The 13,641-nt window shown below is 41.4% G+C and overlaps 1 protein-coding gene and 1 long non-coding RNA gene across 8 annotated transcripts in view; one reads left to right on the top strand and one right to left on the bottom strand.

Moving 5' to 3' along the window:
* The window catches only part of LOC116582560, a 31,238-nt gene extending 27,808 nt beyond the window's left edge, over positions 1-3,430 (bottom strand). Inside the window, exons 1-2 of the long non-coding RNA XR_004282461.1 lie at positions 2,791-3,430; positions 862-1,071 (exon numbers count right to left, since the gene is read on the bottom strand). This is a non-coding gene — a long non-coding RNA (uncharacterized LOC116582560). The remainder of the gene's footprint in view (positions 1-861; positions 1,072-2,790) is intronic.
* A 244-nt stretch (positions 3,431-3,674) lies between these two features.
* AP1S2 (adaptor related protein complex 1 subunit sigma 2) overlaps positions 3,675-13,641 on the top strand; it is a 28,376-nt gene continuing 18,409 nt past the window's right edge. For 4 of the 7 annotated variants that reach the window (XR_004282460.1, XM_032330079.1, XM_032330082.1 and 1 more), the window contains exons 1-3: positions 3,676-3,839; positions 5,965-6,143; positions 13,160-13,268. Coding sequence is in view for 6 of the 7 variants with exons in the window: in XM_032330079.1 (XP_032185970.1) it covers positions 5,965-6,143; positions 13,160-13,268 (288 nt within the window). In the remaining variant the exon portion in view is untranslated. Of the gene's footprint in view, positions 3,840-5,964; positions 6,144-13,159; positions 13,269-13,641 lie in introns of all 7 variants that reach the window. The other 3 variants (XM_032330084.1, XM_032330080.1, XM_032330081.1) reach the window with 2 other exon arrangements.

Here is a 13,641-nt window from a genome sequence, read left to right as displayed (position 1 = left end):
ATTCCATTACAAAGGCATCTTTATTTAATAATTTCTAAGTAACAAATAGACGGGCTAAAGGAATGCTGTACAAGTCCATAATATGCTGTTAACACTAACCAGAAGAATTTTTATCTACTTCATTACACTATTTTTTAAAATGGTCTAAGGAAAACTTGCACTAAAATAAAATGTAATAATAACCTTTAATACATCCTACCTCAAGATTCTGTCCCTGGAAAGAAAGTCATCATTGCCTCTGGAATTTACTTCCTGGTATCTAAAGAATACACTAATAATGCTATTTTTTTGGTTTATGTTAGATGTTATCTATTTTCTTATTGCCAGTGCCTGAGGATTTAGCATGATTTCAACATCCCCTCACTTCTGCTCCTCTGTATTCCCAATATAAATATATTACAATTTTTACCTAAATCACAATGAGCCAACAGTGCACCGAGACATTCTTGATGACATCCTCATGCTAATGTCCCCTGTCTTATTGCCCATGTGAGTATATATGTCAAACATTCCTCCTTTTTTTTTTTTTTTTCCCGTTTAATGGCATTTTGCGAGGGAGAGTAGATAAAAGCATATGGCCAACACACATTTAACAGGAAACTAAAACTAAAGCTATTTTTGAAAACTTAAAAGATTACATTAAAAGTCTCAAAATTTTATTGTTAGAAGGTCCTCAACTCTTGCATTTAGCATAAATGAAACCTAAGCACTTTTTTTTTTTTTAAAGAAACCAGTGATATTAACTAGAATTACTGTGGTGATCATTTCACAAATGCATATAAATATCAAATTATGTTGTACACCTTAAGCTAATATAATGTCAATTATATCTCAATAAAAAAGAAATAAAAGGCAGTTTACCAGAAATACTTCATTTGTTCCCCTTCTGTATACTTGGGACACGGTTATTTTTCCCACTTAAGGACAGATCTGTTCTTCTTTCTTCTGACCTTGCTGAGTTTCCTTTATCTGCCTGGGCCATTGAAACCCGGGAAACATCAGGAAGGCTTGCACCATGAAAGTCCATGTTCCTTCTTGTTCCATGAGAAATGATGTTGTAATAAATGTCTCCTGTACCAAAAAAATAAAAAATAAAAATAAGTATAAAATCTGATTTTTAATTTCTCATAAGAAATTATTTTCGTAGCAATATTAACCACCAAGAAGTCAGGACCACCCACATAACAAAAGCAGAGGATAAAGAAAGATACCCTATTAACATGACAGATGAAGAAGATACTAGGTGAGAAGAAATATGTACATAAGAAAGCCCACAATTTGGAAAATGTGGGAATCAAAGTCAAGCAGTTAATTACTAACAGTGCTTCTTTTGTCTTTCACAGTGAATGCACAATTAGCACTTAATACTAAGACTGGGGAAAAACCATCTATAATCTACTGAAAAAGACCATCTGCTTCTATAAATTTGTTCTTATACACTTGCCAAAAAAAGAGAACATATTAACAAAATAATGGGCCCTGCATTGTTAATTGCTAGGTTGTTTGCAGTTGTGCTGCTGCTATTAGAATTTAATAAGCCATTCCTTCTTCTAAATTAATAAGCAGCCAAGATTATGTAATAGCTGCTTTCAGCTGCTAATTATTTTTCCCATAATTCCTTTCCCTCTCTATCCTTCACCCCCTCCTTTTCTTGGCTAGGATCACCAGAGACTGCCAATATGTCATCAGCAAGTCTGCCGTCTTCATTTTCAGAACCACAGACCAACATTAGGAGCATAACCAATGGCTTAAGCTTGGAGGTGGTTAGCTTAAGAACGTTGAGGATATATGTGCTTTGTACAGAAAATAAGAAAAACAGTCCTTGAATTCAGAGTGCACGTTTTCACTGCATAGTATTCAACCTATCTTTGAACTGGTTAATGGCATCTGTTTTGTGTAGTACGGGAGAAATGGGGCATTAATATGTGACTTTGGAGCACGACCGGTTAGGAAGCAGAGAGAAATCTGGGCAGGGGGCCTAAAGACCACAGAATGTCACTTCTGTGCTTTGTGTCGGCCACTTGTTTTCCAGTACACATTATCCTACATATTTGTAGGAAATTTTCCTAGCAGTATAGTAGTGCTTAAAAAGAGGGAGGTATTATACATTTTTATCTTGCCAAATCGGGGCAATAAAAATGCCTTCAAATCCCTTTTATATACTATCATAGTTTATAGACCTTTTACCACACACAAAAAAAAAAGAACAATCCCTAATAAAGGATTCCTTTAAATTGATTAAATTTAGCTTCGTGAAAAACGTAGCATTTCTTTTTCACTTTGGGTCATTAAAAAATTCTGGCGAGTATGTTTGGGAACCTCTGCAAAAAGGGCATAGCGCAATAAAAGCAATTTTCCAGCTTCCTTTGTAAGAACCTAAGTGACTGGGGTAATGAATACCATTCAACATGAGAAACCAGTGGCTGTTCAAGCAAGGTCACTTAATCCCATGGGGCTCCCCTTTCCTCATCTGTAAAAGATGAGTCGGACTAGATGATTCATCCGTCCTTTTCATTCAAAAAAATATGGACATCCATTATGTGCCAAGTATAATGCTCAGCACTACGGTTCTTAACAAATCTATCATTTTATAGTCCTCATCAGTCAACTCCCACTTATTAGATGTGTTATATACCAGGCAGTGAACTAGGTTGGGACGAAAAATGAAAAAAATTCAAGACGTGCTAAATAGAGGCAAATGGACACGTGGGGATGCAAAAATGAATAAAATTCAAGATGTGCTAAGCAGAGGCTAATGAACATGTGGGTGAAAGAGGGATTCGTTCTTACGGGGTTTGAGGGTGAGGCTTCATAGATTAACATTTGAGAGGAAGTACACGCCAGGCAGAGCAAGTCTTCGGCAAGGCTAACTGGAACCCAGGCGGCTTTGGGGCGGAGCGGCGGGGAACGCGACTCCGTGTGAAGGAAGTGGGATCTCAAACACGAGATGCTGTCTGGGCTTCTCAGCAGAGGACGGACCTTAATTCATTAGGTCCGCAGCACTGAGAATAGGCGAGGCAAGCCCAGGGAAGAGACACTTGCACAGCTTGGGGCAAAAAGTGTCTAGGGCTGTAGCAGTGCGATAGGTCGGACCGGCTGGAATCCAGGCGGGTTGGAAGCAGAATAGTTGCAAAAGGCCCTCTGAACGCGTGCACTAGCTCCACGACAGAGCTGACTTGTTTTCCCCAGAGGTGCAGCACTCCCTCTCTCCCCTCACCATCATCACGGGCAGTCACGCCTCCCCGCCCCACCCTCTTTGGGCTCGGAGAGTTATCGGAGCTCGAACTTGGCTCTTCGCAATCCTGACCTTCCCTGCCTCGCACGGCGGGGTCGACAAAGGGCACCGCAGAACCCTGACCTCCCACCACCGGACAGCCGGGGAAGCCGCCAGCCCGAGTTCGAAATGCACAAGCAGGAGCACGCAGGCGCGCCGGCCTTGGCAGCAGCCGCTTCCGGGTCACGTGGCCTGACTTCCGGCCCAGACCACCCCTCTCGGTAGGGACGCGGCCAATCGGCTTTCTTAGATTGTGCGGTCTCCGGCGCTGCCTCCGGTGCCGTTGGCGAAGGCCGAGCGGCTTCCCGCGCGTCGCCCAGCCCGCCCCTCCTCTCGCCGCAACCCCGGCTCCGCCTTCGTCCGGCCCACGGGGCGGGGTCTGCCGGCTCGCCCTCCCCTCGCCGCCTAAGCCTTCCCTCCGCTAACTGGGTCCCCTCCCCACAGCAACACGGCTTCTCTTCCTCAGCCTGGCGACAGGGGCTTCCCCTCAGCCGCCGCCGCCGCCGCCACCGCCGCCGCCGCCGCCGCCGGCCGAGCTCAGCCGCGCCCGCGGCCCGCGGCCGCCGTAAGTCCCGGGGGGCGAGCGGGGGCGTCGGGGACGGGGAACCGGGAGGGCGGGTTGGGCGCGCCCTCAGACGCCCCGCGCGCGCCCCGACGACCCCACCCCGCGCCTGGCCGCCCCGGCCCGCCAGGGGGTCGCCGCGCCCCGCAACTCACTTCTCTCCGCGTCCGCGCCGGTCCCCACTCCGCGCCGCGCCCCGGGAATGCGGGGGTCCCCGCGGCACCTGTGGTTTGGGAATCACCTCAAGTTTTGCGGGGCATTTTCGGGAGGGGCCGGCGGCCGGGGGCGGTGGCGGCGGAGGACCCTTGGCGCCCCCTGCGCGGCGGCGAATGCCATTGTCTGCCCCGCGCCTAGCCTGTCACCTCGCCCGGGCTCGGTCAGTGATGGACTGCGGCCCCTTGGGGCGGCGGGGAGGCGTCGGAGACGGCCGGACCGAGGAACGCTGGCCCTGAGCCGGCTCCGCAGCTGAGCCTATTGTTTTTAATAACCAATCTCGAGGAATTGAGGTGCCCTGTGATTTGCGGCAAAATCAAAGCATTAGTTTTTAACCGGAGGAAAGGAATACTTGTGCCTCGCAACCAGCTATCGTCCCATGTTAGCACATAATTTATTTGAAAGAGTGAATTATTTATTCTATAAAGTGGTAGGGAGGGGATATAGACAGCCTAGAGCTCATACTCTTTCAGAAAGCAAACCGCCACTCCCCCGGGTCGTCGGGGTCCTGGAATAGGGGTGTGTTATTCTCAAAGTTCTGGTAACGGGTTTGCATTACACGTCCAGTTGATGCTTTAGTTGCTGTTCCCCTCCGAATGCCGCTGTCTTAACAGGACTTGCATGGGAGGCACTTTGACATCAAAAATAGCGTTCGCTTATTTTGTGCCAGTGAAGGTTTCAAGTGAGGCGTAATAAGCCAATTTTAACTTTAATAAAGTTAAATCGCCACATCATAAATTTCTAAATACCTTGTCGATGCCCGTTAATTTCTTTGCGAAATTTGGAGCCCATTTTTATTCTGAATTGGCCGTGTAGATTCCCCCACCCCATATTCAGATTTAAGGTGGTGTGGTGCATATTAAGAATCGGGCTGCAGTCTTACTTGTAGTAACACCGTTGAAGGAACTTAACAACAGTTGGGGGAGGGGGTAAACCTGTCTGAATTCTACCTTTAAATTACTTTTGTAGAAACAATGCTTAATGTTTGCAATTGGGAAGACCAGTTGGATTACAGGAAGCTTTCCTTTAAAATTAAACATGTAAACTAATCAACAGATTTGAGGTTCCAAATACACGTATACAAAATAGTTTAAGATACAGTATCCACTCCATCTGTAGATGCTTGTTTTAAAAATTGTTTTAAATGAGGTATTTTGCGTAATGTCTCTGCATGTGTGTCTCTAAATTTTGGCTTTTTAAAGGTTTATATTCTCTTTCATATTGTTACATTAACCTACTTCTTTATTGTGTGTATATTTATTTTGGAATTTTAGAAAGCAAAGATGAGAAGAGACACTTAAAAGTCAGGCTTTTATTAAGAAAAATGCGCATTTATGGGTTTTTTTGTTGAATATTTTAGATCTTTTGTTTTGCTTAAAATGTGTGAGCATACACTGAAGAGGGCATTCTGAGTGGTAGCAGTCTGAATACAAGTAATTCAGCCGGGGACTGGAACAGCCTCAGGATGAAAAATAGTTGTAGATCTGCTGTTTCTTTCAAATGTATCTAAACCAGTTGATGTCAACAGTTCTCTTTTGAAACATACAGAGAATGTGAAATGTACAGTACAGGTAGACAGTAGTTGTCTTAAACTGCAAGAGTTATTTTTTTTTCCTCAAAAATTTCACTTCAGCTTTTTACCTGTTTTTTTTTTTTTTAATTATGATGATTATTTTTTGCCACGCACTACTCTCCGAACTTAGTGGAACGGGGTGGGGTGGGGAGATTTGCCCCTAGTGGGAAGATCTTTCTACAAGCATTTTCCTGCTATTTTAACTGGCGTAGAAATACTGATGGCTGCTAATCATTTGTCAGTTAAAGACCCTGCCCCTTAAGCTTCTCTAGGAACCATGTCATCTTAATCTTTACGGAATCAAAGTGTTGCATGTAATCTTGGCTCTATTTATCTTAACAGATGCAGTTTATGTTGCTTTTTAGTCGTCAGGGAAAGCTTCGACTGCAGAAATGGTATGTCCCACTATCAGACAAAGAAAAGAAAAAGATTACAAGAGAACTTGTTCAAACCGTTTTGGCACGGAAACCTAAAATGTGCAGCTTTCTTGAGTGGCGAGATCTGAAGATTGTTTACAAAAGGTATAATTTTCATTTATTGGAAAGGCAAAATTGGGTTAAATGTTCAGTCATCTATAATGTGGCAATGGCAGACTTTGAGAGATGACATTTACAAGTAATGATTAATAATGATTTAGATGAAAAAGGTTTAAGTTAAAGCTTTGTGTCTTTTAAATAACTGGTGTTTTGATTGATTGTCCAGTCAAAAAAATAAAATCAGAAAAGTTGATTTAAAACTATTTATGTAATTAAAGGCATAAATGATTATTTCTACTTAATCATCTTTTTAGAAAAATTAAATGAATTTCTTTGCAGGTGAAAATGGGGTCATATTTTAAATGGTGTAATTCTCTGAATTTTGACAAACCTTGCTTAAAAATCTATACAGTAATGACTGATAATTGACATGCCTTTTTTCTGACTTCTAGAATCTCACTTTTGAACACCTTGAATGCATAGATCATTTAGTCATATAGAGGTTTTGAAACTCTCTATATAAGAGTTCTTTGTTAGTAGTATTTATTAATTTTAAGTACACTTGTTACTGTCATGGAGGTATAATTAGATCTGATAGATAATTTTGTGAGGAATAGATTTTTAAATTTTTGATGTTGAAAAATGACTCACACATTGGCTTTGAACACTAAATTTTAAAAAAATGTACATCTTTATTAATATCTGAAAGTCTTTTAATACCCTAAAATAACATTTGTCAAGATTGGGCTAATCAGGAGTTAAAAGAAATTAATTACTTTGTTTCTTCTCCATTTTCCCTCCCTTACAAATAATTTACTCTATTTAGGAAGAGTGTTTCTGCATATAAAAAATTGTCTTCTATAGGGGAAGTTCAGGGAACTAACAGTATGGGCTGCAAGGGGGGGTTGAAGAGAAGTCTGGGTTTTTATCTCTGTTCCTTTATTCTAGGTGTGGGTGGGTTTTGTGTATATGTGGGGGATGGGTAGATGGCAGAGGAGGTGATGGGAGATTATGGGACATAGAGAATGTTTTAAATACCATAGAACTCTTTGCAATAGAATAAATTTAGTCATCTTTGGGTGATTTTGGTTTAGTACTTGTTGAGAAAACTCATAGCATTTTAGAGCTGGGAGAAGTTTTGGAATAATGTAGTCAGGTGATTGATTGTTTTTAAAAAGCTTTTTGCAGGGCACCTGGGTGGCTCAGTGGGTTAAAGCCTCTGCCTTCTGCTCAGGTCATGATCCCAGAGTCCTGGGATCGAGCCCCGCATCAGGCTCCCGCATCAGGCTCTCTGCTCGGCGGGGAACCTGCTTCCTCCAATCTCTCTCTCTGCCTACTTGTGATTTCTGTCTGTCAAATAAATAAAAATCTTTATAAAATAAAATAAAAAGCTTTTTGCCCAAAGGTTAGAACCTTCGATGAATCAAGTGGAAGTGGAGATGCTCTCATGAAAACAGAACCGGGATCTCATACCTCTGCTCACTTGGCTTGTGCCCTCTGCATCAGAGATGGTTCATAAGCTTTAAAATCACTACTGGTTCTTTTGTTGTTGTTTTTAAAGATTTTAATCATTTTATTTTATTCATATGACAGAGAGACACACAGCGAGAGAGGGAACACTAGTAGGAGAGGGAGAAGCAGGCTTCCTGCCGAGCAGGGAGCCTCGTGCGGGGCTGGATCCCAAGACCCTAGGATCATGACCTGAGGTGAAAGGCAGACGCTTAATGACTGAGCCACCCAGGCGCCCCAAAAAACACTACTGTTGATTAAATTTCAATTTTATGAAAGGAAGAGTTTGGGAAAAGTGACTTGTCCAAGGTCATATTCCAGTTAGTGACCGACAAGGGGCCTAGAATTCAGTTCTGAAGTGTGGAGGCAAAGGTTTGAAAACAGGGATGAGAAAAGAGCAGATAATGCCTTTTGAAAGGATCCTTGTAATTGGAGAATGAGTAGGGGGGAGGGCTGAGGCTGGCACCTGAGACATCTCTTAGGAAACTGCATTATAATGAGGCCCTGAAGGAAGACCTCTGCTGTGGGCTCAGCAGGTGGAATGAGCTGTTCCTACTAGGTAAGGTTTTTTGGTTTGGGTTTTTTGTGGTTTTTTTTTCTGCCAGAAGCCAGGAGGGCAGGGATTCCACACTTCTGTTTCAGCTGACGGTAAATGTGAGGTAGCAGACACGTTGACTTTGAGATGCTTGGTTTTCTCCGAGTGGGCTTGGAAGTCAGGGTGGGAATTAGGCATAAAGTGGTAAACCACCAACATTCAAGGGGCAAGCAAAGAGGGAGAGAATTGAAATTTAAAATTGAAATTTAAAATTGAAATTGAAAATTAAGTCACCAGGGCCAAATGTTGCAAAAACAATAAAAGTGAAGAAAGAATCTATTAGGTTTTACGTGAGAGTTCAAAAAATGCCATTTGTCGGAGGAACATTTTCAGTGAAATAGTAGAAACTCTCGAAGAAATGGGGCAAAGTGTGAAGAGGTGGAGACTTTTAAACAGCAAATGTAGACTATTTCGGGAGCTTCCTCAGATGCGAAGAGGTGGTAACGGCCCATAGACACAGGAGTGCGGGACAGAGTTTAAGGTGTGAGAGATTTCAGCTTATTTCTAGATAGGGGAAGGAGTCCCCCGTGTGGAGGAGGAAAATACCAGCAAGGGAGTCAAACCCAGGAGTCGAGTTTCCTGCCGCTGAAGGCAACGGCCTCTTCTGACTGAAGGCAGCCAAGCACTGGCTGGTGTTCGGCACGCAGCACTTAGCCCGCCCGCGCTGGCCTACCACTTTTCCTTTTAAGTAAAGGCTGTAAAGGGTACTCTCACCTGAGTCTGACACTTTTATGAAGCTCCTATAAGTAAAAGGTGTACTTTAAAAAAACAGCTTTATTGAGATAAGAGTCACATATAGAACTTAGAATTTTTAATCAGTTTTTCTATGCATCTGCCCTCATTTCATACTGAAAACCTCATTTATCGTATTTAAGAACATATTGTTACATAAACGAGTGATTTTTTTTTTTACCCCCTAGTCCAGCTGGAAGAGAAGACCTTTTAAGCAAAAGGATTCTCGCTTCTGAGAAATTCTGAACCAGCACTGTCTCTGTTCCTGTCAACAAGTGGTCTTCAGGCCTGCCTTCTTCCATTTGTCTCAGCCGCATTCTTCTTGCTGAGCATTTCCCATAGCTCCCTCTCTTGGGAAGGGTGCTGGGGGGTAGGGGTCCATAGGGAGAACATAGCTGAAAAAACAGACTGAAAGTCTGGGGACTTGAGTTCTGTTTGGTTTGCACCCTTAGCTAGTTTTGTGACTTTGAACAAGTCATTGTGTGTGTGTCTCCTCATCTCTGAAATAAATGCTCTTGAAAATCCCTGAAAGACCTAACACTGTATGCTTTTTTGATTCCTATTTTATGCAGCATGTTATAGAAGAGGCACTAGATTGAGTTATACAGTGAATTTAAACATACATTTACCTTACTAGTTTGAGACTTTGCCACAGTACTGTATTTTCTTGACTAACAAAAGAATATTTAATGACATACCAGTGGGTATTGAGAATAGTTTAGTTACATGCACACACAGTCAGCTGACACTTAGCTGACTGTGGAGAAGTCATGTGTTTTGAATGTAAGAATAGGCACTTTCAGCTGGTCTCTGAGTGCCAGTAATTAGAGTAAGCCTTAATCCATTCTGCTAAAAATAACCAAACATACCTTTCTTCTTACTAGTCTATTATTAATTTTACTTCAGGTTTAGACTTACAAATAGGTACTAAGAGAACAAAATGAGCTCATAATTGAATTTTTAAAAAGCATTTGGTTCTAAAAATAGGGAGTATGCTTCAGGTTCTCTTGGTAATCTTTTACTAAATCAGTAACAATTTTTCTCTCCCTCTTCAAAGCTCTTAAATATTGCTTATTCTGTTTTAATTTTTGCCAGGTGCAGGATTACTTTATTTAATACAGTTCCTGGCTATAGTTTTTAATATAAACCCTTAACAGGGGCTTTGGAGTCAAATTACTATTCCTGGGGAGGTTACTCAGTTAAGCTTGGGTCTCCTATAAATGCAAGTTAATAACAGTATCTTTCTTGAAGAGTTGTTGTGAGGATTAAAATGGCAAAATATGCAGAAGCCTTAGCTAACACTTAATGTCTCACTCAGAGGGAGGACTCCGTGAATGTTACCTGTTAACTATTCTGTTTCTTTCTTCCATAAGCTTTCTGTAGAGAGGGGCTTTATAACCCTGATAACTAGATAATCAACTACAACAAAGAATTTGTCTGACTGATGGGTCTTTTTCCATTCTGAGTGAAAGCAAGCATTAAGGTAGTATTGCAGATTTTTTGTATTTATTTATTTATTTGGTATTGCAGGATTTTTTTTTTTTAATATCTTATTTATTTGAGAGAGAGAACAAGCATGGGGAGCAGCAGAGGGAGAGGGAGAAGCCGACGTGAGACTCGATCCCGGGACTCTGGGATCATGACCTGAGCTAAAGGCAGACACTTAACTGACTGAAACACCCAGTTGCCCCTCTGTATTGCAGGATTTTAAAAATATTGGTTGATGCTTGGACACATCAGTCCTGGTGATATGTAAATTAATATTTCTAAGTGATTCACACAATTAAGGACCATTGACAAGTGCTGTTTATTTGTAAGTCAAGAGGCAGTACTGTGGGTAAGGAGCGAGGATGGTAGAAGCATTAGATTGCTTCACAGTAGCATCGTAGGAATGCTGACATTAAGAATAAAAGGAATTTTACCCAAAACTATTAATAAATTCCTTCTAATTGGGATTATTTAAATAGCACACTCTTCGTGTCAGCTAGTGATGTCTGTTTTTTATCTACCATTTTTAATGTGAATTCCTTTAATCTTTAGTTTTCTTGATTTGGAGATTTGTAACATGTCATTTGTATCATTTTCCTCAAATTCAAAACTATTTGGTGAGTATGGGTTGGAGAGGATGGAGAGTTGGAATTGCCTTTCTTTTTATTATTTTAATTTAATTTTTATTTTTTATTTTTTTTAAGATTTTATTTGTCAGAAAGCACGTACAAGCACGGGGAGCTGCAGGCAGAGCAGGCAGCGGGGAAAGCAGGCTCTCCACCGAGCAAGGAGCCTGATGTGGGACTCAATCCTAGAACTCTGGGATCATGACCTGAGCCGAAGGCAGATACTTAACAGACTAAGGCACCCAAGCATCCCTAATTTCATGTTTTTAGAGAGAGCGTGAGTGCGCATGAGCAGGGCTAGAGTGGGGGGTGACAGAGGGAGAGTGATAGAATCCCAAGTAGATTCCATGCTCATTGCAGAGCCTGACACAGGGCTCAGTCTTGAGACCCTGAGAACACGACCTGAGCCAGAATCAAAAGTCGGACACTTAACTGATGGCGCCTCCCAGGAGCCCCACCCCCACCCCCGTTTTAAACAGATAACTCGAAACCTTAGGGTAGGAAAGAGAGGATGCACTTTGTTAAAGTTGGAAGTGGTACCCTCTTGGGCCCTTCATGCTAATAAATGAACACATTCAAAAGCCTCCTCTTCAAGATCACAGGAGACCTGCCATTTTAAATAACATATTAATCAGGTAGAGTGGACATGGCAAAAAAAGGCAAAGCTGTGTGTGAAGAGGGCATCCCTACAGTGAAGTGGGAAAAGGTCTGAAGATCGGATTTCTTGTCCCAGAATGACCACGTGGCAGGCCTGGACTCGGGCCTCTTTTTTTTTTTTCCTTCCCCCAGTCAAGAATGATGGTGCTTGCTGTTGGAAAGATCAAATAATTGATCTTTATTTGGTCAAGTTGATAATATGAATAGAGCATTCTGTAAATACCAGTTACTCTCCTATTGAAGAGTAGGAGTTCATTGAATTCCAAAACCGAGTTTATATGTACGGGTGATTTTCCATTAATGCTATGAGCAGTAATTGCTCCTTGTGTTTTCTAAAAATCACCGAGATGCTCCTTGGTGAAAATTACAATTGAAACTGAGACTTGTTTAGAATGTCTTGGGTTTTCTGCTTGTGTTTTTTTCCAAAAGCCTGTAATACACTTAAACCATTTGTAAAATGCTCTTTTAATCCTCCTCAAAAGACTTGGTCATTGTTTGTTATGCCTCAGGGTTGTATGTTAAGTTTGGCTTCCTTGGGTCAAGTATAATGTAGCCTCTTGTGCTAGAATCCTAATTTGGAAGAGAATATGAGTTTTCCAATGTTAATATTCAAGGGGTAAATAACATAAACTTTCATTTAACAGGTAGAGGTTGGAAAATTTGAGAACAGGTCTCAGTTTCCCCTGTTCTCTTTCTCTGACTTCTGTGATAACTTAGAACTGTTCTTTTCTTGGAATTTATTCCACAGTCCTAGAAAGCTTTAAAAACAATTCTATGCCGTTGGGAGTCAAGATAGTAGTTACCCTTGGGGGTGGCAGATTGTGACCTAGAGGGGTTAGGAGAGGGGCTTTAGGAGTTCCGTAATTTGTTTCTTGATCGGGGTGCTGGTACACGAGGTGGGTTCACTTGGAGAACTCCTCAAGCTGTACATATGACTTATGTTCTTCTCTGTTGTGTATACTAACGCTTCAACAAAACGTTTCATTCATTGCCTTCACATGGACAGTATCATCAATAAGTCCTTCAGTCGGAGAGTTTCTCTTCTTCCCTGTTTACTTGACGTTTGAATTAATCACACAGCGCATTTTGTTTTAATTAGGTAAACATAAGATTATATTTCATACAATTTAGGACCATTTCATTCATTGTATTTCATAACTGGGTCCAGCTATGTTTTAGGTATTCATAGAAGGCAACCTAAAGAAGAAGAGCAAAATGAGTTCATCTTTCTGCATTTCTAGATGGTATGATTGAGTGATTGTTTTTGGTATTTTGCTTGCCTGTACTTTTCAAACTTTCTCTACATGCATTCATTCCTTTTGTAGTGCAGGAGAAAAATCTATACTGTTGTGAAAGGGGAAGTACATTGTGTAAGTATGGGATCTTTCACAATAGGATATGAGAACATATTTAGGTTATAGGGTAAAATTTCTTCTACATTTGCTCTGTTACAGATATGCTAGTCTGTATTTTTGCTGTGCTATCGAGGATCAGGACAATGAGCTAATTACCCTGGAAATAATTCATCGTTACGTGGAATTACTTGACAAGTACTTTGGCAGTGTGAGTAGTATTTTGTTTTAGGAAATTGAATGTCATAGTATTTTTTAAAAATCTTCTCTGTAACAAGTTTATTGTTTGATTGTCTTAGGAATTCTGTTTGAAAGTAGCTGCAGAGGTGGGGAAGGGCTCTCTTTTGCCAGCCGGCCCAGTCACTGAACTCCTGCAGTGCTTGACCCCGCAGCCCTGCTCACTTAATGATGGTTGTGAGAATGAGGTTTAAAATAGTGAAACAGAAAGGAGTTCAACTGCAAAGATTAATGTTCTGGAAGTGCTTAGTATAGAATTTAGATTTGGTAAGCAGTTACAATCACATTATACAGGAAGTATGTATTTAAAAAGATCATTGTTTATGAGTAGAGAATTACTAAGTTGC

Source organism: Mustela erminea, chromosome X (genome assembly GCF_009829155.1).
Source record: "Mustela erminea isolate mMusErm1 chromosome X, mMusErm1.Pri, whole genome shotgun sequence".
NCBI classification, from domain to species: Eukaryota; Metazoa; Chordata; class Mammalia; order Carnivora; family Mustelidae; genus Mustela; species Mustela erminea.
Note: the sequence above shows the minus strand (reverse complement) of the source record. Positions and strands in the feature narration are given on the sequence as shown.